The sequence below is a fragment of the Halichoeres trimaculatus genome, unplaced genomic scaffold, assembly GCF_033239565.1.
Source record: "Halichoeres trimaculatus isolate MK-OKI-2021-1 unplaced genomic scaffold, fHalTri1.1 fHalTri1_scaffold_6, whole genome shotgun sequence".
Lineage (NCBI taxonomy): Eukaryota > Metazoa > Chordata > Actinopteri > Labriformes > Labridae > Halichoeres > Halichoeres trimaculatus.
In genome coordinates, this window is record NW_027437184.1 from 15865002 (window position 1) to 15890738 (window position 25737).

Here is a 25737-nt window from a genome sequence, read left to right on the forward strand (position 1 = left end):
GTCCCTGTCCAGCACTGCGCATGCGGGGAATGTCAACACCCACTTACGTAGACGGGAAGTGTGACCAACTTTTTCCACCAACCAGCTGAACTTCGACACTAGTTTTCCTCACTGCTTCACAGATGTGATTAAAAAAAATAGTGACCAAGCGTCAGAACAGCACGAATAAATGCGAAGAGTGTTACGTCGAGTTCAACCCATATTTCTCATAGATTTCCTGTCCTCTCCCAAACAGTGCACTGTCCCTTTAAAAGTAAATGGGCCGCGCGCTGGTAGAGCTGCAGCCGTTTACAGGCTGAGCCTCCGCTGCGCTCACTCGGGATCCATTCATAAATAAGACATCGTTTGGAGAGGATGCTGTTGTAATCACGTCTGATGTTTTTTTGTCTTTAACTCGACGGACCGGATGCGAGGAGCACACAGGAACCAGACATGTTCACCTCGGTGGGGGAATGTGAACCAGGGGCACGACTGAGAGAGCAAGAGTGACTTCCCATGGCTGACCCTCCCGCTGATGGTTTTGACTTCATGTGCGAGCCGTCGGGAGGCAGCTTGATCCAGATCACTGCATTTGCTGTACCCAGAATAATGCTCATTTCCTCGCAGGGTTTGGTGTTTTCTACGAGCTTCCGCCTGACACAAGTTGTCCTGGTTTGAAAAGTCTACCGCTTACAGTCGTCTTACAGTACATATTTCCTGTTAAATAAATGACAGAAGCATACAGCAGATGAGCCGAGGAACTGACACACCGATGGATCAGTGAGTTATGGCAGCTAAAGAAGAACTATATGCCAAAGTGACCCCCCGGAGACAGCGCCAGACCCGGCCGAGCACCATCAAACATGGGTCCACTCTGGACATACTACTGTCCATGGGCTTCCCCAAGACCAGGGCGTGAGTACACAGCTGCATTGTCCCAAGACAATTTCACAAACACATGTACTTAGGCACTGGCAACCAGATTAAGCGAGGCTTTCCAGCAGCATCACTGACAACCTATCTTCTACCAAAGTTTCCTATCTGTCCCCTTGCAATACACACCTCAGCTTTGATGCAAACTAGTCTACTGTACAATTGATACTGTTTCGCCTAAAACTGTAATTTCCTGCTTTCAAATACGCGTTGAATGTGATGCTCAAGGATGTTACTCTCAGGCTGTCTGTGGTGTCAAGTTCAAGTTCCACTCGTGTCAAAAGTATATTATATTTACATAGTGCACTCAGAATTTCTATCTGTGTAAACATAGGAGGAGCTAATAATTTAGAGCCTTTTCCAAAATACTTTAAATTAGAAAATTCTACATATCCAAGAATTAACAAACGTTATGTGTGATACAGTCAGCTTTACTGACATTTAAAAACACCATTCACATCTAAGTAGTTGTTTTAGGTTGCAGCAATATACTTGAATGTATGTAAAATACATAAAAATAAAGAACATGACCATTTGAGTTAATTTGAGCAGAATAATATTTGTTTTCAAACGTACTTCTGTAAAAACCTGTCCTTTTTAATTTCTTACTGTACATATTACCCACTTCAATAGTTCTGAAATATTTAACTCACTTGAGTTTTCAATGAAGTCCTTATCCTGTGGGTATTCCTATATTCTTCAGTCTTCCCCTTATTCATCTTTCCAAGAGGAGAAGGAAACAAGCACTGTTGGCTTGTGAATGGTGTCTATGAATTATGTAATTATGTAAAGAAAAATGGCGTGTTATGTTCTGTTTGTTGCTGGTGTTTGTTGGCTAGGACTTGACAGCACAGTTGAACAGGTCAGAATTATTGACTTTTGTTAAAGCACTAGGTTTGCACAACTCTTAAATGAGAGTTTACCCTTGGAATTTGGAAATTTTAAACATTATTTGGTATTGTATCTCAACATTACTGAAACAAAAATCAACAAAGGCATTTTTTGGGTTATATGTTATGCCGATTTGATTATCTAACCCTGCAAAGAAACACACATACAGCTCAAGATTTTTTTTTACCATTCACCTTTTAATCAAAGCTTGAATTCCTTTACGCTTTCATACAGCTTCTAGTATGACTCGTGACTTTAGACACTCATCAGTTGTAGATTTTAATTTTAAATACATTTTATTTCATTTTATTTTTCAATTTCTACATCCCAGCCTCCTCTCACTGTCTGAACTAAATCATATCATCTATAATCATAACGTCCTCCCATTGTCTCTTGTGTTATCGACTCCCACATTATAGTTTAAAATGATCATTTGAATAGCTTCGTCTTACACAAAGCCTTCCTGTATGTGGAGTGTGCTCCAGTATTGTGTCCCCAGTAACAAAGGAAATGTAAAAAGTGTTCACTTTGAGTCTTTGTTAGCAGCACTAACCTTGATGCACAGGGATTACATCCGAGATCTGTTACTTGTTTCAGTATTTGAATTGTGGGATATAAAACCGTCTACCACTGCAACACTAAGAGAGCAGCATTTATTCAGTTATCTAAGTTTGCTAAGTAGGCCAGAACTGTTTTCTTCTTGAAGCCAGACAGACAGTATCTCCAGAATGAAGCCTTTTTATCCTCTGCAAACTGACTAAGGTCATTCAGACTTTTATCGTCTCAGACTGCAGCTCTTCTTCCTAATGAACCTCTGCAGACTAGATGAGCCACTGGGTTTTGTTATATTTGCAGACTCACATCCATTATTGATGGCAGACTAATACACTTTGATTTGATCGAGGTTATAAATTTATAATGAAGCAGAATAATTTGCCATCATTACCTCCTGTGCTGTCTGGACAGGATGGTGAGGGTACAGTGGGACTGAATACAGCCGACACCGACATAAACCGTGGATTGTACAGACAACATCCGGTGGAGACCAAAACTAAGCTCAAAAGACATTCAATTAAAAAGACCTATCTGTTTTGTTGCTCCATATCTGATTGATGAAAATGCACAACTAAATGCCAAAGCATTCCCTTCTAACAACCACAATATGTCTTATTGCTGTGTGCAAGTGTAAGCGTAAATTCAATGAAGGCAGTTTTGTCAGAACCAGAGCAGCTGTGCAACATATTTGCTTGGATAAAACAAAGTTTGAAACTGTCCAAATTATTCAAACCATAAAGTGTCTGATCAAAGTACTACTCTGACCAGACATTCAGCCTTTGGCACTTGACTGTTTCTTTCATAATTTGTCCAAACTGCAGATTTTTTTTTTATACTGACAAACAACACTAGCAATAATGTAGAACTCGGTTATGTTTTAAGGTATCGTCAAACTGCATTTTAGTACTCAGCCACTACATAAGACACATTGTAGTGAAATAGTATATTAGACATTTAATTTGAAATTTTTACCATCCAGTCTTTCCCTAAACTGTGGTGAAGAGGAAGAGGGGATAATAGGGAAATCAGTTATCAGTCATAGCTTCAGGGAACAAGGCCGCCATTGTGTTTGATGGTTTTTTTCTGCCAGTGAGGAGCATGATTCATGTACACACACACACACACACACACACACACACACACACACACACACACACACACACACACACACACACACACACACACACACACACACACAGCCCCTCTCTTTTAAATGGGGAATATTTTCTGCTGAGTCACTCAGGAATTGAGCGATGTGATCAGATAGGAGCCTGATGGACAGTGGTCCCTCTGCCTGTTCTGATTGTCTGGTGGTCAGAGGCAGGGGCTGAAACTGATCAAGGATCAACATAGTATCATCATTTTTTTTTCTCTCAAATAGTGTTTTCTATGAAGCTGTTTATTTTGGTCAGATGTCAAATGGACAATCAGAATTCTGTAATATTTTGCTGAGTTTTTACCTTTGTCCTTCCTCCTTTAGTCTAATCAGGAATTAAACTCTGAAGTCACTTAAGCTAGGAGGTTGATATTGGACAGAGAGTCTAAAGTTTGTCTTTGGGGAGCTACTTGCCTAAAGTATACCAACAATCCAAGGTTGTTAACCCAGTCTGTTATCATCTATTTTTGCCTCAGTGGGGTTTCTGAAATTGGACTTGTGTCAAGGGGACTTCCTTGTACCAATGTGACTGTAGTTAAATATTAATTTATTTTATTTAGAGTTCACTTACCTTGAAATTCTATGCCACATCTTTATTTTATTATGCTAGTGCAGTACCATTACCAGTGTATTCAACCCCCCTTCCCAAAAACAGCTCTGACTCCTTTTTTCTTGATTATGTAATTTTGATGCATTCCCAGACCTTCATTTCCATTACATAAATACCTACTGCATGAATTGTTTTGGTGCATTTGAAGACTAGTAAAAGAAACGTGTGTGCAGTTCTACAGGTTGTGCTTGTAGCCAAAATAATGACCGGGCATACACGCCTGAGGATTGGAAACAGTGGAAATCCCTCTTAGAGGCAGGGCTGGTTGGATGAACACAGGAACTTCAATTACTAGCTGTGTGGGTACATATTTTTCTTTACATTAAGAGCTGAATTTGCCACCTTGAATTTCTGTAAAAGAGGTGGCGAGTGCTAGTGATGTGCATCAGAACATTTATAACCCAGAGTCGACAAACAGCAGGTCTGCGGCTTCTTCGTTTCAGCCATGCATGAAGAACAAAGCTTCCCCCAAGCAGCTGAGAAACAAATTATTTGACAGAAGAAGAAACACCTTTGAATATGATGCAGGATACACATCAGTGGCTGCAGATTTCTTCCATAGTAGGAAAATAAAGTAATACCGCAGGTATTGTAAATGAGACAAACAGGAAGTGAATAAGCAAAATGGATGAGAACTTGCGATGATGAAGACCTAAGAGGAAATTTAGATGTGAAAACTTTTTTCCTCTTCATGTGTTACTTGGTGTGGAAAGAGGCACTGAAGCAGAAGCTAAATTTTCCATAAGGAAGTTCTGAAGTGTTATGTGTTGTGGCTCACTTGCAGATTCTCTAACAGTGGCGCTGGTCAAGTGCTGCTATTCAGAGAGCTAATGCTTCATCTTCTCTTAATTCATTTTAACCTTGCACATAAAAAGCATGCACATTAGCTGTGTGTTTCTGCGAAGTTTTTAAACCTATCAATAGTGGTCATCATATTGGAAAAACTGGCTCAACCTCACTTTGGTTGACCAAGCAAGTGGTTTGGTGCAGAGCAAAACTTGGACGTTTGATATCATCAAAAATAACGAATTACGGAAAAAGTCGCTCCCCTGCACACTGTGTGCGGTTAAAGGAACGAGCCATTCAGACCACAACGTTTTTATGAACCAGGCAGCAAACAGGTTTATATTTGGTGTAAATCAGAATCCAAAATACTTAATTGATCCCCAAGGGCGAATTACATTTTAGGTTCATTCCTTTCAATAAACATAAAAACTAAGTGACATTTAACATGGGAAGGACAGGAGCGGGAGAACTGAGCTGCAGCCAGTGTGCCCAGTGCCCCGTTTCATTACATGTGAAAAGGAATACGAGAGGGAAGAGAGGGACTAGACTATGCTCCTGAAGAGGGGAGGGGGGCACAGTCTGAGAATAGGAAAACAAAACACCTCAGCACATAAAATAACATAAAAGATAATCTCTTTTAAATAGGTGTTGTGCTTTCTGTTGCTTCTGCAGTTAGCCCCAAGCCAAGTGGACGTCTCTAGAGACTAAGTTGCTGCTTGATTACCACTCCTAAATATTCTATTAAAAAAAAAAACAGCCACATTCTCTATTATTGAGTTATATGAAATTAGTAGTCTTGAAGCCCTAAAGCCCTGTCACATTCACAGGTTTGGCAGGTTGAAGAGAGGATAAAATGATGGCCTGATAATAGCATATTAATTTGGTATTGGTAGCTTCAAATTCATTTAATGCTGTACCTGGTAGTGATGGCTATCTTTTTTTTCTTTAGTTATAAATTTAAGTTTTGTGAAATGTTCATATTTTACTTCTTATGAATCTACTGATATTAACTTGAATGCAAATCTATTGAGAACACACTTCCAAAAGCTCAAAGTGATGCCTTCAAATGTCTAACTTTGTATCTGGAACCCAAATGCATTCACAGAGATAATCTGCTAAACCTTTTGTTTCAGATGCTAGAACAATCTAACATTCAGCATATTTTTATCTTCTGTTTGACTTTTATAATGTTTTTTGATTCCTGTCTTAGTTCAACTAAACAAAGACCCCCTCATCTCTCCCGAAAAGGAGCTCAAGCAGATGGACAACAGTGAAAATTTTCCCCCTTCTGTATCAATTCACATCTTTTACAGCTCCAGAATCAACCTTTCTTTTTACAGATTTCTCAGTTTGTCACATTTAACGGGCTTCTTCAATACTGAAGCATCACAGTGGTTCATAAGCTGTTGCACTTCCTCCCCAACAAAACCATAAGCATTTTTTTCACACTGTGTTAGTCTGTGAAGCTTGTTGTGTGTTTGAGGAAGTCAGTCAAAGTGTCTGTTCTCTTATCTACATCAGTTTTCAAAACCTTAACTTATCCACAAAACATTTATGGACAGCTTCACTGTTACCTAATGTGCAAAAAGAACCTATAACAAGGAACTAATTTTGATTATATCTGTGTGTTTTCTAGTAGTGCAATTCAATTTTATACCCAAGACTCTACAGTGCAACTTTCAAGAACAATCTCTCAGCTTGTGTTCAAGACAGCCAACGGGAAGTCGCCCATTTCCGGAAGTGGCTTGTGACCTTTACTGAGTGCTTTGTTGAGACGGCTGTTTGAGGGAGGCTAAAGCAGGAAAAAGTTTTGTGCACTAACTAAGCTGTCACTGGCCCGATAGATGTTTAAGTTTTTAAGTCAGTACCTTTTGCCAGGTGACTTATTGTATTAAAATGGAATGGGTTTGATTTTTGTGTTAAAGTTTAGTTGAAGTCTACAACACGCCCACCAACCATGGCAGTGACTCCCAAACTTCTGCTTTTGGCAGCCGATGACACATCCTGCTTCTTGAAGTACTGATGTGTGATGCATCATATTTCTGGCTCCCTGCCTCAGTATTCTCAGTGAAACATTCGCTTTGTGCTCCTTGACTTGTTTCTCTGACGTCAGGCAGTGCTAATAATACCGCTCAAACTAAAACAACACACTTCAGGTTTTATTTGACAGAAGCTTTGATAATCTTTTGTTAAAGCCTATTAGCTTGATGTACTCAGAGAATGTTATTTCTTCGCCACACAAAGGCCCATACAGCTCATTAGATGGTGTCAGTCTCTGTGTTGCTCTGTCTGCTCTCATGGCAGTGGTTCTCTGTGCTCTTCTCCAGAAATAATGAAGTGAGGAGGGAAGAAGCAGCTCCAGACACTGACTGTACACAGCCAACTCTGTGAAAGATTGAAGAAAGTGAAGCGATGCCTTGTTAGTGAGAAAGAAAAGTTTTATGAGTGTACAACACGGAGGGCTGACACTGTTGCTGACCTCAATAAAATGTTGTGGCAATAAACAGAAAAGCATTTACCCTGGCTCAGTCTGACTATCGATGGGAGGGCTGGACATTTTGTGAATTACACTTTTTGACTTACTTCCAGGGAGAGCAGCACCTCTCCCATGTCTGTACAGGACAAACGGACTAGCGGTAAAGTGCTAGCAGCCTGATGGTTTAGCAGAGTTCAAAGACAGAAAAAAGCTAGCAGCAACAGTTAGCCAGTGATGAAGAAACATGCCTTTTCAAATGTATTTATTGCAGTCTATGTTGTATTCAGTTAAATCCTACACAAGAGTTTTAAAAACAGTCTGTGGCTGTGTCCGAAATCACTCCCTATTCACTATATAGTGAATCGGCCATTTTGTAGTGCTGTCTGAAATCTGAGTGAGCATGGTCATTCACTATATAGTCTACTAAATGTATCCCACAATGCATTTTGAAAAGTAGTGTATTAGCGATGCTCACTATATGACCAATATATACCATCATGCATTTCGGTTCAAACAGAAGAAATGGCTGATTACATGATTAATGATTACTAATAGCATGAAACAACATTAAAAACTGTCAGAGAATAACACTTAGCTCCCTGTTTAACTTTCAGACGAGCCCGTCTCACAACTTTGAGCCGAGAAACAAACAACACAGACGTTGGCTGCTAAACCGTTCATTGCGGGTGATGCATTCACAGGACCTTGTAATTCTTAAACACAGCACAAGTTCCGCGCAAATATATGGTTTATTTATTTAAAAATTATCGTGCAATAAATGTTTCTATTATATTTGGCTGTTGCAGAAAATAAGCTACATATAATATTAGGTATCACTAAAATAAATGCTGTTTTGCGGTGTTTGTGAAAAGATATAACTGTAAATCCCCAGCCGTCCGTGAGCGACGCAAGAGTAATTACGTCACTGTCAGCAGCTGGCGAATGAGTGAGTAGTGTCCAAAATGTTGTTTTACTTTAGCTGTTTGAGTGGACTATATAGTCCACTACATCTAATTCACTATACAGTGAGTAGTGAGTAGGGAATGAATGAGTGATTTCAGACACAACCTGTGTCAAGTCACCAGCTATGGCTAGTACTGATGCCTCAGTGTGAGCCAGCTAGCTGTTTAGGCAGAGCCCCCCAGCTCAACCCAGTTTACACACAGTGTTCTGAGAGCTGTGATGTAGCTTACGTAAAGAGAAAGACTGCTTTCTCAACCTGGCAGAATAACTAGTTTTAATGCGTCTCCGTGACTTGATGGTGGCTCTTAAAGTGATGTGTTAGGGTTTTGAAATGGGCTGCATAAGATACTTATTAACAATTGATGAGCTATATATGGTAGGTAACAGTCACCCCAGCTCCTGTTAAGAGAAACTAGCAAGAGATCTGACACAGAAGCTAAGCAAGACTTTATACAGCTTCAGATGGGAACAGTTGTCATCCAAAATAAAATTGCCACAAGACATGAGCTTTTTTTTTTTTTTTTTTTTTTTCACAAAAGTGTAAAAGGGTGGCTTAAGCTACATAAGAGATGTGAACATTTTTCTTAGCTATTCTGACATGATCTAAAACAATTTGCTGTAATACTCCACCATTTTTACTGGCGCTCGGTTGTAATATGGCATCCCTGCCAGAGGATGGCTGTAGCATGTCTGACAGCTGTTCGCTAACCTTAATTAGGAACAGCAGAAAAGAATACCAATGCATGAACTACAAAAGAAGAAGAATGCTAACTGCATCTTGAAGATGGCCATGCATGCTAACACATGAAGCATTGGAGACATGAAATATCAGCCTTAGACGGCTGTTTTACAACCTGAAACACCTTCTCGCTAACTGTTTGAGTGCAGAACTCTGGACACTTCTCACCTTCAGTGGTTTCCATTTCGGCTACGTAGCGGAAAGGGTGGGAATGAATCAAACAATGGATGATGATGGCAATTAATTAATAGCAAAAGAACAACATGAAGGGTTATGAACACGACTGTATGGAAAGGACAGTTGGACAGTATGGACGTTGAAATACCCCTGTCTGAGTAGCTGCTATCTTGCAGCCAGAGTCTGTGCAGTAGAGAATCTTTGTGGAATGGTTTAACAAAAATAAGTCTAATTTCTTTTTTTGAAGGTCTAATCTCTTCTTTGCTCTCAGACATTTTTACTATTACTGAAAGATCTACACAAGCACAACAGTTGTCAATCATTGTCAAATGTGACGTAAAACCCTGTTTTGTTTTGTTTTTTAACATCCAACAGCTAATAAAAAAGAAAAATTTCTGGATAAAGAGGACTTAAACACAGTGCAGCCCAATTATAACTTCATATAACCACAGCAATGGATGTTAGAAACATTTCTACGAAGTGTATTTATTTTTTAAGTTTGACCACAGCTTTATTTGAATTAGTAAGCTTTATTAGAATGGACTGGGAAGACAGGGTTTTTGTCCTATACTTCAATCAGTCACTAGGGGGAGCAGTTTTTGTGGCAACCTCATTTCGAGTCAAGTAGATTGATGTCAATTTTTTTTAACAGTCCCTGGTTGTGCAATAGTGCACACTTACTTACTTCATGCAGATGTACTATAGGAAGTATCAAATTTTAAACACAGTATTTTTCATAGTCCTGGTGCATGTTGGAGGCAGTAATGATATCACCAGTCAGAAACAAGCTGCGTTTTAACAGTGTCAATTTTTTTTTTCATTACTTTAAAGGCTTAAGTGTCTGGCACATGGCTTACTGTAGGCTCACTAGACCAGGACAGAGTCAGCCAGACCAGACAAAGGTCGGCCAGTGTCTTTTTCTGACAGGCCTATCTTTTGGGTGCTGTCTGGTGTTGGGCAGCAGCGTTCCCTCAGCCCTGTAAGAGCAATAAGTGGTTAGTGATGAGTGTTCACCGCCGGCCTGTAAACAGGAAATGATGTTTTGCCCGTAGAGCTGATTCAGGGAGAGGCCCTTGGGAGTAGAGCTGGGAGGGTCAGTGTGTGTGTGTTGTGACAGGGTTACTCATTTTTTCTGTGTCACTCCATGCTCTTTACTTTTGGCCTGAATTTACGATTTATTTTTTTGTGAAAGGCATGAAATTAATGAAGTCCAGTTTTGTTGCAGTAACTTCAAACATGATGTTTACTGGAATTCAAAGAGCTCATGGGATGCAGATTGCCTGACATAAAGCTATGATGCTCTCTGTGAGCCTGGAAGACGTTCAAGTTTAGCAGAAAGGTCAGCTGCAATAAACAGACCCGAGAATGTTTACGTGTATGAAAAACCAAAAGCTGCTGTTTAAACATGCTGAGCTCTCTATCAGGAGGGAGGTTACATTTTCAACCTCTAACTTCAACACTTGCCATATGTGGGTGAAATGATTGAAAGGCTGTTTCCAATATGGCCTACAGCAGTGGGGCACGGGTGAATGAAGTGAAAGGCATCATCTGATAATGGTCACTGCCTATTACGCAAACAGCACTGCCAGTTTAAGGCCACGCTGAATCCAAAGTGACTCTCTCCCTCTCCCTCTAATCTTTTTCATCTTCGTCGAGCTGTGAACAGGAAATGCAGTTTATAAATAACTTGCTCAGTTCCTCGCTCAGAGCAGAGGAGAGGCCATCAGGGTTAGATGCAGTAATGGATGACAGATTTCTTTTTGAACTTTGTTGGAAAGAGAGAGTTAGTTTTAAGCATGAACATTAGCTTGAAAACAAACTGGAGATGCTTGGAGGTAAAGACAGAGTTATAAACTATGATGGATGTGCTGTCTTCAGGCCGAAAACATGAACCAGTTGACCCTGAAGGAGAAGTGCTTCCATGCAACACCCTGCCTGACCTCTACTACTCTAAGAGGGGTCACGGATGTCATGTCACAGTTTTTTTTGCCAAGAGGAGTGGAAAAATTGCCAAAACACAGCATTTTGCATAGAGGGTTAATAGATATCCAGTTAAGGAGAAGCACTTCACTCTGGAAAGTATTAAACCTAAATATTTAGGGATTTAAACGCCAACATCCAGCTTCATGAAATTAAGGGTTTTTTAGTCGGTTATTTTGAAACATTTCTGTAAAAAAATATCAGTAAGTGATGGTTTCCTACACATATCATAAGTTTTATTGGTTGATTTCTGTGGCTGGGTATGGGTTGAGGTCCCTTTCATAATTCACTGAATATCTTAAAACAAGTGGTACAGTTGCAGTAACACTGATGGTAGACTCAAACTGCTATTCTGTCTTTCAATAGCAAAAAATTCTTTAACTTAGATGATATGTTCTTTTTAATTTATGATTATTGATATTACATCTGTATGTACAATGGCCTATTATTTGGTCTATTTAATCATGTTTATTTTTCATTAACATTTATATTTGGGCAGGAATGCCTTTCATTAGACACAGGACAGTGGTTAAAGAAGGAAACTGGGAGGAGAGAGTGGGGAATGACATTTAGCAAATTATTTGCTTTTTAGAAATGGTTAAATGTAAAAAGTTAATCATTTATTTTTGAAAAAGAAAAAAAACACCCACACTGTGTGTGATGTAGTATGTTAAAGGGGTCCACATTTTCAGTTTGGTTTGCCTTCAGCATCAGGACAGGGCTGTTACGCGTGGCAAAAGATCATCGTCTCACCTCAGACTGTGAGTCTTGCGGTTTACTGAGACTTCCTTTCTGTTTGTCACTTAGACCACAGAGAGCCAGGTGTCATTCTGCCTCGACCCGCTGTATGGGTCCATGTGAATGACTCCTTTTTTAATACACACTATTGACTGTGCTCAAAGGTCAGACAAAAACGATTGTTGAGTCTTTTTAACATAAAATGGTTCTAGCTAAGTCGTCTCGCACCTGACATTTTCTTTGAATGAGCCAAGGAAACATCCCACAGGTGTTTACTGTTGCTAAGTGTTTTGGTTTGATTAGACATTGAAGTGAAGATGCCTTAAAGCAGCTGTTAAGTGTGTTGGCACAAAGTGAATGCAACTGGAAAGAAAAAAATGTGCCAAAGCTTAATTCACCGTTGAAAACTGCTCCAGAGGTTGCTGGTGCTCATTCTGCTTAATCAGATCTACCTCTGATATTTGTTTCTGGTGAATAACTTGATGTTACACAAAGTGCAAAAAAGAAGAAGGAAACATCTTCAAACATCTTTTATAGTAGAGACGTTTCCTTGCAGCAAATATTGAAATGTTGGAATGCTGATGCTGAAGGCAGAAAATTAGAATGACTGCTTCTACATGAAAGGTACATATAATCCCACGCATGTCTTTGTTCATGAGTGTTTTGATTGGGTAGTATAAACAACCCATGGTGATGGAAAATTTCCATTCATTTGAATAAAAATAAAAATGTAAAAAATGCTGAATATTTTAAAAAGTATAAGGGTAAGAAATGTAAAATAAAAAATACAAGCACAATGCAAGAACAGCACAAGTTCCTGAACATGCTGAATTGACATTTGAATGTTGGAAATCTTTTTGAGTTTGAAGACTGTGAAAATTGCTCAAAACAAAAAAAAAAGAAAAAACAAACATTAACCCCAAAACAAAAACAAAACAGAAACAAAACAACAACAACAAAAAAACATACAGAAGAATAAGAAAAAGCTTAATAAAGTCGAATAACAATATGTTGATGCTGACTCAGCATTTCAGCATAACATAATGCTGACTCTGCATTATAACAGTATCACCCCGATAATAATAAAAAGTATATTTTTTTAATCAGTTGTTTTTAAAATCACTGTAGAGTGTCTAAGCTACTCTGTGAAAAAGGATATAAGAAACCATACAAACAAAAAAAAACGCATAGTTTTGAAAAGCTTTGTCTTCTTGAGCTGAAGTATGCACAGTGTAGCTGTTTTTGGGTACAAAGGATACTTTAAGCACGAAAAAAAACCTTTTGAAGGATTAGGAAGAAACTTTCAATCCATTTTGTGTTTTACAAATGATGAGTTTTCGCAGAGATATGACTGTCCTCTTTATTTTTTGCAGCCCTGCTCAATAAAATAAAAATGTGATACATTTACAGTCCCAAACTCTGGCCTCCTGCATTTAATTTGAAAGATTACATTAAGTCCATCTGTGGTAGACGCTGCTTTTATTTCCCTCCTGTAGAAAGTAGGTCCCACATCAGTGAATAAAAACAGCAAGCAACACCACGCTCCATCTCCTGCCTGATCCTGTATTATTATTTCATATCTAGAACAGGATTTTTGATAAATTTGACAGCCTAAAAAAAACCCAAACAGAAAAAGAAGTGGATTAAATTCAACCACGTCCTCTCTCTGTGACAGCAGAATGAACTCTGTATTGTTTCATGTCTCAAGGGTTCACTCATGAAAAACCCCACAGATAAAAAAGAAGCAATCCAGTGTTCCAACCAGGATTTGGTTTAGTGACGTCTCAGTCACATCTGCTTGTAATCCCATCATGCCTTCAGAGAGAAAATCCCCTTCTTCTCCTCCTCCACACAGAGCCAGGTGATGAAGGAGACGAGTGTAACCGGCAAACGACTCTCTGTCTTTGTAGCCTGTATTTAATACATGATCGCCTAGCATGTGTGTGTGTGTGTGTGTGTGTGTGTGTGTGTGTGTGTGTGTGTGTGTGTGTGTGTGTGTGTGTGTGTGTGTGTGTGTGTGTTTTGTGTGTGTTTGTTTCAGTCGAGCAGCATGAGCCATCTGTTACAATGCTGTTGCGTAGGCGTTCCCTTCCTGCTTGCTGTACTCGGTCAGGCCACACTGGCTGCTGCCCCGAGGGGGTTCGGGGACAGTGCTGAATCTAGGACCCTCTCTCTCAGTGGGACAAATTTAAAAATGGCTCATTGAATTGAAACTCCAGAGTGGCACACTGAGCCCTGTCAACAAAGTCACACAGAGAAAGGCTGCATCATGTCTGTTTCCTTATCAGACAGAGGCCCTGTGGTGGCTCAGAAAGCAACACTTGGCTTTTTTTTCCCACCAAGCCTTGATATTTGGAGCTGCAATAAACAGCTCTGGAAAGGCAAAGTCACAGTTATGAAAGATCGTAGCTTTTTTGGTGATTTTGGTTATGGTCATGTATTGTAATGAATGTGGTTTCAAGCATGAAATTGAGAGGGGACAGCAGGGCTTTTTTTGAATTTTTAATAACAAAACCTGTTTCTTAATGCCTGTTGATTAAATAACGTAACTCGAAAATGCCTGCTGGGTATTTCTTCAAATTTGGCGGAAATATCTACTTAACTTTAAGGATGAATTGATTTGATTTTGAAGGATCAAAATTAAAGGCAACTGTGACCACTCAAAAAAGTGGAGGTCAGACACGAGAGTTTGGGCTTAAATGATCGCACTAGGGTCAGGGACAATTATTTTAACGCCTAAGTAGGTACTTTTATAGATACTGACCGAATTCAGTCAAAAGTACCAAGTACCGGTTCTCGTAAAATTGAAAGGTACCATGAATAGGTACCTAAATGCATTCTTTTGACTGTGAGGGGGTGGAAGAGTAGGTGATTTTCCATGCTGGACATAAACACAGCATTGCAAGGTTACATATGGAAGTATAAATATCGGAAAATTAAGGAAAATAATGGGATTTTATTATAAACCTTTTTTTTTTTTTTACCACAAAAACAAAAACTGATACCAATTATCAGGTACCGGGCATCAGTACCATGTTGTTTCAAATGTGAAAGGTACCCACCCCTAGTCTCAAATCAAAATGCTGCAGAAGAAATAAACGTGTACAGTCTGGTACTAAAACATTAAAGGGGCTGTGAGGAGTTTGAAAATGATCTGGAAAAAGGCTCGTCTCAACATACATGCGTGATCGTAATCCACACTTCAAAATGAAATTATCAGAGCCAGTATTGCTGTTTGCACATTATTTTGAGTCGCTACTTCTTAGCTTCCCAGGACCGGATTGATGTACGGCATGTCTAGGTCTCTATGACAACACCACGATGAAGTTTAGTCCTGAGAAAAAAAAACAAAACACAGAGATCTGTGTTTTTCTCTGCTAAAACGATTTCTGTGATTATTTTTGTAGTGATGGTGGACACAGGAGCCTAACTGTCAGACAGAAAAAGGACCAAAGAGCTGAAGAAAGCTTTATGGGAGAGTGATACAGCCCGGTCAAAGCTAATTAGCCTTTAGCTCGGGCTGTATCACTTTATAACAAGGGGCTAAGTGGTTTATGATAATGTTGATTCCAACCCTCATGCAGCAGTTATTCTGCAGTGGTCTGTTCAGACTTGAGAGTCAATAAAATGAAGAGTGAGGTTACATTAGCTCTGCTTGGTAGATGGCTGGCAAGATATAGCTAACCAGGATTCACTAACGTTACAGATTACTGACTTGTCTTAGAGAACCGGGTTGCCAGCTGCGCTAAATATAAACGCCTGCTAAACTACTTACAAACTGACAGTGTTTATTTTTTGTCACATTGGCCTACAGATGTGTTGGAGCACCAGGCTAACGATGTTGCTAACATACAGCCGACTGCTACAATGTTTGCTTGATGTCACGTTTCAAACTGTAGTGCTACATAACTGTACTGATAAATACCTTACCTCGGCGCGTTGTAGCCTGTAAAAATTTGTCTTGAACAAAGAAAATTTATTTAGATCCAATTTCCATTCAATTGCAAAACAAACACGCTCCTCGCCAACAGTAATTTATGACAGTGTGTCGAGACTCCGGGCCACAAGGTGGCGAGGGAGTGTAATTAAAACAGATACTCCTCTTAGCATCTTTAAATTTGCTCTACCTTATGTGCTTGTCTGTGAAAACTGTATAGTGACAATTCAATTACTCATCTGTTTTGATCCTGTTAAAGAGGAGTCATAAAGAACTAAGCAGATTTCACTAACTGCTTCAGCTTCACTTCTTTGCTAAATTCTAGGTTTGCCTAGTAAGTTAAAGTTGGATATACCAATATAACAGCTGGCATCCTTGGACTCCACTGCTCTTCAGAAGCCTGTGTGATGTCTCACAGACTAGCAGGTGATAATAACAGCCTCATCATGTTTGTTGAATAAAAAGGTTTTAGTGGTGTGTTGATTGACTAACAGAAGGGCAGAGCTGTGACTGTCAGATTTACAGTCTGGTCCAGATATTCTGTCTGCCTCTCAAAGCCAGAGAAAGATGCTCAAGTCATTAAGTCCCCTCAGAGACAGCCCAATCCACCAGAGGTTTTAAAAAAAGACACTAATTAGATTTGGAGCACTTGAGAGGAATCATGCAGTGAGCTTGCTCTTGTTTCAAGAAAAAAAATGATAAAAAAGGACTGTATGATGTGACATAGATAGGACATAAATTTTACCTTTTTCCTTTATAGTGCTCATTTAGCTAAAGCAAAAATCAGTCATCATGTTTTTCCTAATTGCCACAGTCAATTAAATGATATTTTAACGCATTTGCTGCTAAAATGAAACTGATCTGCTGGGTTCTTGTCTTATCATTGACCAAATCCTCACAGACTCAGCCTCATGCTGGAAGTATTGTGCACCACATTAAAACCACATTTTTGAATATTTTCATTGCAGTGATACGGCTGTTTTAAGTCAGTCCTGATGGTGCTTCACGACTCTGGTATAAATCATAAACTTTTACTCTCAGTTATAATATATAGACATGTTGTTATTTTGCTGCTCTCTTGGGGTGTTTGCTCTTTGTTCACTGTCATGTGGAAGAGCTGCAGTCTCCTTCTAATAAACATGGACCGGATGAAAAACTATTGATTTTGTGACGGTGCTTTCATCTGCCTTTTCTCTCTCTCTCTCTTTGCAGCTTGAAAGCTCTGGTTTCGACAGGAGGGAAAAATGTGCAGGCAGCATGTGACTGGTGAGAATTACACACTTTACTCATATGCTCTTCTACAGTCATCAATACACAGCTGGAATATAAACTGAAACTTGTGAATTGATGAATATAACATTTACCCCTGTAACATTTTGTTGACCTGTCACTGTGCTATTTCAACTGCGCTGTCCTCTGCTGGACATTTACAGTCATAACTCTTCCATCATCACATTTTGTTGTGTCTGTCCCTCTAGGCTTTTCTCCCATGTGGATGACCCATTCTTGGATGACCCTCTGCCCAGAGAGTATGTGTTGTACTTGCGACCCAGTGGGCCTCTGCTCCAGCAGCTCTCGCTCTTCTGGCAGCAGTCCCGCCTCTCCTGTGGCAAGAATAAGGCCCACAACATCTTCCCTCACATCACCCTCTGCCAGTTCTTCATGGTCAGTGTCCATCATATTCCTGCTAATTAGGGCTGGGACCATATGCTATTCTTGGGATTTGACTCTATTACAATTTTAGGGGGTGACGATTCGATTTAAATTTTTTACATAAAATCTTTAATATTTGCTATTTTAATTTGCTTTTTGAACACCAGACCATGTGAAAAAGTCTAGAGACTATATCAAGTCATATTTTCCTATAAAATGCACATCATGTGAGTCAGAGAGAAACATTTCACCCTCTGCTGGAGAAAAGTGGTAACTTTTTTTCCAATCCAGTTTATAAACAAAGACTGAAATGAAGAATTTGAATTTGAAAAAAAAAATGACAAAGAATTCTGATTTTGATATTGTCAAACAAAAAATCTCAATATATCGATTTTAGATTTTTTTTCTCCTTCCCCTTCTGTTAATCATTCTCAGCTTAATGCTCTGCTAGCTTTTTTTGTTACAATTTGGCGGCTTTCTCTGCTTTGTTGTCAGTGTGCTGATGGAAAAGTGGAGGCTCTCTCAGATGCTCTCCAGACCACTGTCGCCAAATGGAAGTCTCGCCTACCTGCACCTCTTCCACTGGAGCTCTACACCTCCTCCACCTTCATTGGCCTTTTTGTAGAGGAGCAGGTGGCAGAAGTGCTGAAGAGTTTCGCTGCTGATTTTGCTTCCGAAGCAGCAGCCAAAGCAGGTTTGAACCCAATTGTTTTTTCAAATCATTGCTCACAGAGTTGTGCTCTGCCACCATGCCAGATTAATTAAGAAATTTGATTTTTGCAACATACTAACATCTGGACTACTTTCATTTACTGTCATCATATTTAGGGCATTGTTGAAGAATCTGAATTGGGGCTGTCAAAGTTAACATGTTAAAAACTAATTAACTCAAAGTCCTTTTAGTGCCACTGTTTTTTAAACACGTTGTTGACACATTCACATTCTGGGAGTGTGAACCTTGGCTGTCCTGTGGAAAATCAGAAAACAATGCAGCAGTCACATTGTCGAGGGCTAAAAGAAACAAACATCCTCAAGCAGAAATTGATTTTTTTAATGTAAAGCAGCTCTGTTAAGGGCATGGTTCTACATTTTCCAAACTGGAAAATTGTTAATGTTTGAGCTTATCTCACCGCTTTTAAGCCGCATGGGTTCTTTGACATAGCTTGAGTTAATTCATGTCTCTTGCATTAAATCAGTGATGCATACACATGCAGCTACAAATTTTGGTGGTCATCTGCTTGCGAGGATGGTTGAACGTGTGAAGAGGTCTAAAAGTTGGCTAATTGCAAAACCTTTGACTGGCCTCAGATTAAAAACACTCAATGAACTGAGGCTTCTGCAGGGAAACTGCTTCCTTCTTCTCCACTCAAATCTCACCCAATCAATGATTTGAGCTCCCATATCGGCTGAAAAGATGCTAGTAAGATAATTAAATGAGGGTTTAAGAAAAATGAGCATTAGTCAAAGTAATTAAATGCCGTGACAATGAACTCTTATGTCGTGTCTACTATAGGACTATAAAAATATCCTTTCAAGGAACATTTAGAATCCGAAATTATTTTGCAGTTAATCAGAGGTTAACTTTGGACAACCAGCATTTAATTGTGATTAAAAAATAATCAACTTGAGGGTGTCCATTGGCCTAGCAGTTTGAGCACCACACCCCATGTACTGGAACTATAGTCTTTGTAGCAGCAATTGCAGGTCTTTCCCCACTTTCCACTCCCACATTTGTTGACAGCTGTTCTGTACAATAAAGAAGAAATGGGAACAACAAAAAATAAAATATGTAAATAAATGCTAATTACAGTTGTCTTTTGACATCCCTTGCCATTCAGAAGGACTTCTAAATCAGCTCTACATATAATATAGATATGATCAGCTTACTTCAATCTTGTTCTTTTCTTTAGATGTTCACGTGGAGCCTCATAAGAAACAGCTCCATGTTACTTTGGCGTACCACTTCCAAGCCAGCCACCTTCCAATTCTGGAGAAGTTAGCCAAAAGTGTTGATGTTTCTTCAGGCTGTGACTGGCTGGCTGTGCTCTTCTCCCGGGATATTCGCTTTGCCAATCATGAGGTAGATTTGACTCATTTTTTCTTCTTCTTTTTTTCCTGTTGAACTGTCTGTCAGGCTTTCCAGAGTTTCACAACAGCAAAAATGTTCGTTTTTGAACTCAGATGTTACCTCTTTATTAAAACTGTCCTGTGGTTGTTTCGTGTCTGCCCTCCGAAGACACTGCAGGTCATGTACCCATACGTGCCTCAGAATGATGATGAGCTGGAGCTGGTACCTGGAGATTTTATCTTCATGTCTCCGGTGGAGCAGAGCGCTGCCAGCGAGGGCTGGGTGTATGGCACCTCACTGGGAACAGGACTGTCTGGCCTGCTGCCTGAGAACTACGTCAGCCGAGCTGATGAGTCAGACACCTGGGTTGTCCACGGGTAAGAAACGCCATCATGGTACGATTCTTTGATTAAATAAAAACAAACAATGCCATGAATCCAACACTTGTAGATAACAGGATCGTCCCTGCTCAACACTCAAAGCCACATAGTCGGTCTTTTAGCCATAAAACAAAGGCATCACCGGGTGTAATGTCAGACTCACAATCTACTAATCCCTTCAGAGTTAAAGCACAAATACAAACAAATCGGCAGATTTTCTTGGCTGACAGGAAAGATTAGAGAGAAGAAAAGAATCATCTTCTTAGCTTCTTGGCTAACCCATCCAATACACTCCTCTGCCCTACTTGTACTTATTCTTGTCTCTGTGCTGTGGATGAACAGAAAGTGCTTTATAAATAAAGTTTGCTGTGTTTGTCTGCTTCTTAGGTCTCAGTCTATTCTCAACTGTGCCTCTCCGTCCAACTCTGGTAGCACTGTGGGTGGGTTATTATTTGACGGACAGCTGAATGACAGCCTGCTTGACAGTCTAATGGATCCCCCCAGCCTCACCAGCCTCTGTCCTCCTATGCAGGTGCACCACTTTTATATGGTGAAACTTTCCCGAAGGCTTCCAGAAAAGAATGAACCATCAGTTCAACATAATCTGTATTGTTCAGCAATAATGAAGCCTAGAATTTGTCTATGTACATAATTCATTTTTTAAAGACACTTTTTTTGAGATTGATCTTATGCAACTTGTGCCACACTTAAAAATGATTCTTTTTCTTAGGTTTCAAGGCAAATTACTCAGTCATCCCTGTCCAAAATGAGGCTGTTTGTTTGTCGCCATGGTGAGAGGATGGATGTGGTGTTTGGGAAACACTGGGTCACTCAGTGCTTCGACTCCAAAGGTTAGAATGCACCACGGATGGAGGACTCATTCTTATAAATAGAAGCTTTAATTAGACCTGTTGTAGTGTAACCCTTGTGTAACATTAATGTTTTTGTTCTGTGTGTAGGCCGATATGTTCGTTCTAATCTCAACATGCCGTCCAACCTGCCAGCTAGAAGTGGAGGTCACCGGGACTATGATAAAGATTGTCCAATTACTGTGTTTGGCTCCACCCAGGCCCGTCTTGTGGGTTAGTACATTTTATAAGCACTTTGATTCTGATCAAACTGGTATGATTTATATTTGAGGATTATAGAAAACAGTGGAGACTGTTTCCTTGATTTAAAATCCTCTACTTAAAGAATTACTTGTTCTTTATTTCTATCTTAGGTGAAGCCTTGTTGGAAAGTCATGCCAAAATAGACTTTGTTTACTGCTCTCCTTCACTTCGTTGCGTCCAGACTGCACAGCACATTCTGAACGGTAGGACCTCATTTCACCTTATTGTCCTCATTAATATACATTTTCAACTCATGCATGCAATCAGGTTTTTCAGGTGGCTTGTTGTGCTTGCATTTAAAAAGTAACTGCTTTGTAACAGAGGTTTTGTTGTAGTTTTAGTCCACAAACCTTCAACCTGATGAGGATAACAGTGGGATTTTTCCAGCAACCTAAAACAAAGTTTTAATGAACAACAACAAAACTTCTGTGTTGCCAAGAGACATCATTAGGAACTGAACAGATAAGAGAGGAAAGAGATTTAACAGGATGTCAGACTTGTTTTCCAGCTCCATGCTGAGGTCAACTTACTTTCTCCAGCAACTTGGATAACAAATGTTTTGCTGTTAAGAAATGTTGTCTCTGCAAAACCATTAAACTCCCAAGTACATGAGTTGTTGTGTTTGAGCAGATGGGGCCAACATGATTCCCCTTGAAGAAGTAATATGTAAATAGAAAACAAAAGCTTCATTAAGTGTTGTTGTCTCCCCTGACTGTTTCTTTGTGTGTTTCACTGGGCGTCAGGTCTCCAGCAGGAGGGAAAAACAAAAATACGAGTGGAACCTGGATTGTTTGAATGGACAAAATGGGTTTCGGGCACATGCTTGCCCACCTGGATCCCCCCAGCTGAACTGGCTTCTGCTAACATGAGCATGGACACAACATACAGGTACACAGTGACACCACCGCATACTTTACACGTTTGAGCTGTGAAGCTAATTAAACTTCTTTCTTTTCCGTCTCATCCACAGACCTCATATTCCTATCAGTAAGTTGACTGTGTCAGAGTCCTACGACACCTACATCAGCCGGAGCTTCCAAGTGACCCGAGAGATTCTGGCAGAGTGCAAAAACCTGGGTAAAGTAGAATGTCAAAATGTCAATCTGTTCATTCAAATTCGTACCACGAATCACAAACAGTTGCATAAAGCACTAGCTACCTCAAACTACTTTATGTTAGTGCTTCCCTGTTTTTAACTAAATCTATGGTGGCCATTGTTAAGTGAGCATGAGCCAAAAAACAAAACTGTGAGACATGCCTAAAACTGGTTCTTGCCAAGTATACATGTCTCTGTATGCTCTATCATAATACCATGAAACTTAACAGCTTTTAATAAACATTGTGTTTTTGGTTGCTTGCTCCTTAATTTTTGTATTAAGTACACATCAAAGATCCTCAACATTTTAAGCTGTATCATCAAATCCTGAGTTTATAGACTGAGGGTCTATAAACTGTATAGAAAGCTAATGGTATCCTTGGAATGTGCTCTCTACCTCTTTCACACAGGAAACACAGTCCTGATTGTGGCTCATGCTTCCTCCCTGGAGGCTTGCACTCGCCAGATTCAAGGCCTTAGCCCCCAGAACTCCAAGGACTTTGTCCAAGTGGTCCGAAAGGTCAGTTTTTCTGCTTTAGTATAATGGTCCTTTCATTGCTACCCTCCCTTTTTTATTCCCATCAATAACAAGCACATCTGTCTCCTCTTTGTGCAGATTCCTTACTTGGGATTTTGTGCTTGTGAAGAATTGGGAGAGACTGGGGTGTGGCAGCTGGTCGACCCACCCATCTTGCCTCTCACACATGGACCCAATCACAGTTTCAACTGGAGGGAAATGCTAATGCAAGACTGAAGGATATGCTTTTTGGCTCTCTATGCTTTGGCACACCTGAACTGCCAAAAAATATTTATTTTTAACCCACACTGTTTTAAATCCAGGCCTATTACAAAAAAAAAAAAACAAATTCACGTCTGGCTTCCTACAGAGACATCATGCAAAAAATGTGCATTTATTGAAGCAAATTTATTCAAAAGCACTGCTCAGGAAAGAGAAGATGCAGTTTTTGTTGAGATCAAAGTGTAACTGGACTCGTTGTGTTTCGTATACCTAAATGCGGAAATTCTCAGAGAAACTTGGTTGTTTCTTTGCGATTGCTGATGAAGAATCAGGTTTTGTGACACACGACAGTGCTGTCAAGCTATGTCTGTGGTGATGAAGACTTTGTGTTTTTCAGCCTCCTCACACACTGTGACAAGAATTAGATGAGAGAAGCTTGTAAGACAGAAGTATTTTTCCATGTGTCAGAAATGATTATTTTATTCGTAGCTTTGACCCCTTCAGTTGAAAAGCACAAAGAGATGCTGACAATCAGACAGGGGGATAACTGATCTTCATTGTTTCTGGTGCTGAGGAGGGTAGTTTATGATCCCTGATTTATTCCTGTAAATGTCATATCATGAAGTGATTATTTTAACTTAACATTTCTGTGTCCACATGAATCCTTTAACATTCCTGTTACACAGTGTTGATTACCATCACATGTGCAAGTTAGTCAAAATGACAGAAAAAAAAGAATATGATGAATTACAAAAAGCTGTTTATTTTGTTTAGATGCATTAAATGTTTGCCATTTATCACAACCATGGCGCTTTGTATAAGCCTGATGACCACACTGCTTTTCAAAAACATTTTCTTTGGATATGTCAGATTATTTAGGTGCTTACAGCCCAGATCAAATATTTGTTATTGACTCAGAAAATGTATTCACACTCAAAAAGAAATTAATAAAGCAAGGCTGCGGAGTTATGAAGGCTTTTATGTACATTAAAGGACCTGCAGTTTATTTTGTAGAAACATTACTTATCACATGCTTATAGTATTTTTTTTCAAAAACTACAAAGTTTTGAATAGGTTATTTTTTGAACATATTTAAAATATTATTTAAAAAAATATCAATTGCTTTATTAATGTATTTATTTCAAAGAGGGAGAGATTTTGACCTCACCTGTAACTGCAACGATATTGGCTGAGTTCCATTTCCCAATTCGGTTAGCTTTCGAAGCTTGCTACTTGTAACATTTCACAGGTGTACTCTAAATGGAACGCGGCCAGTATTGACGACAATGTATACACTTGAAGCTGCCCTTGCGGGGACATTGAAACGAATTAGCACGTGATTTTTACAAGGTAATGGTTAAGTTGATTACAGTTCTGGATTTTGGGTTCAGATTGGAGAGTGTTTTTTACTTGCTTGGAAACTTTGAGGCCTAACAGTAAAGATATACATTTCTTCTGAGATGTAGAAAGTAATTTTGAAGATATTTTTTCATATCAGCCTAATGGCAGAGAAGACTTCTTCCCTTCAAGAGCTCGAGGTACTGGACAGTTCAGATCTCAAGGTGAAACATTAACTTGAATTTTAGAGCCAGAGATTTTTAAAATTACAGAAAATAAGGTGAAAGCGATAGCAACACGTGCCTAGCTAGCTTACGAACCATTTTGCTAACGGCTACGAGTAAGCGCTGAGACACGTGAGACATTCGGTGTTTTGCCGAAAATAGGGATGCATTTGGTCAACTAAATTTCCCCTTTCAAGGGTAAACTTCGCCTTGATGTTGATGACTAAGTTCTTATTTAAAGGTGTAAGAAGTTAATGGGAACAGCTATAGTTTGCTGGCTTTCGTCACATCATGGAGACTTAGAAGCTAACGGTGTTTTGGTCAGATAGAAAAAAACAAAAAAACAAGACACACTTATCCAATTATTCGGTAACTCTAGATATTTCAAGTCGTAGGTGAAGGAGAAATGTAGCGTCAGGCTATTTTACATAAACCTGTTTGAGGTCAAAACCTTTACATTTACATGTTCTTAACTTCAAGTCTTAAACCTTTTTTAGCACAGGTACAGTGCCCTTTGACAAGTGTGAGGACAAAATAATGAAGATAATGTGATAAACCAGCTTACAAAGATTAACCTCATTTATTTTAGTTTCTGTCATATATCATGCTCTCTCTTTCAGTTTGCTTTAAGAGGAGATAGTAACTTTCACACATGATCATGTTTCTGCTGAGGGATGCTGCAAGGTGTAAGGTGCGTTGCTGTTTATGTGCAGCTGCCTACATATACCTTCACTCAGCTCAGGTGAAATAAAACAAAACGCAGCCTATGTCTGCTTTAGGGATGGGTACCGAACTAGGTACTTTTATAGGTAAAAAAAAAAGTACCGGGTACCAATTCACGTAAAATCAAAAGGTACCATGTTTAGGTACCTAAACACATCCTTGTGACTGTGAGGGAGTGGAAGAGTAGGTGATTTTCTATGCTGGACATGAACACAGTATTGCACGATTACATATTGACGAATAAATATGTTAAGTTGAAAAAAATGTGTATTTTATTACTTAACAAATTGTTATTTTTTACCACATAAACACAAAAAAGTACCGTTGAGTACCGGTACAGATTGCCAGGTACCGGGCATCGGTACCGTATCGTTTCAAATGTAAAAGGTACCCATCCCTTGTGTGCTTTAATATCTTCTAAATGCTGTTTACATTGCAAGACTAGAACCGTGTTGGACTAACATGAATTTAGCAAAATTCTTAT

The 25737-nt window shown here is 39.4% G+C and overlaps 1 protein-coding gene across 1 annotated transcript; it reads left to right on the forward strand.

Moving 5' to 3' along the window:
• The first annotated feature begins 122 nt into the window (after window positions 1-122).
• ubash3ba (ubiquitin associated and SH3 domain containing Ba) lies at window positions 123-23937 on the forward strand. The gene is made up of 14 exons (XM_074672821.1): window positions 123-894; window positions 17133-17186; window positions 17399-17585; window positions 18069-18267; window positions 19484-19653; window positions 19810-20018; window positions 20409-20553; window positions 20752-20872; window positions 20981-21103; window positions 21244-21336; window positions 21877-22021; window positions 22104-22210; window positions 22640-22749; window positions 22846-23937. Exons 1-14 carry the CDS (start codon window positions 767-769, stop codon window positions 22981-22983), a joined length of 1929 nt encoding a protein of 642 aa, XP_074528922.1. The 5' UTR covers window positions 123-766; the 3' UTR covers window positions 22984-23937.
• The last annotated feature ends 1800 nt before the right edge of the window (window positions 23938-25737 follow it).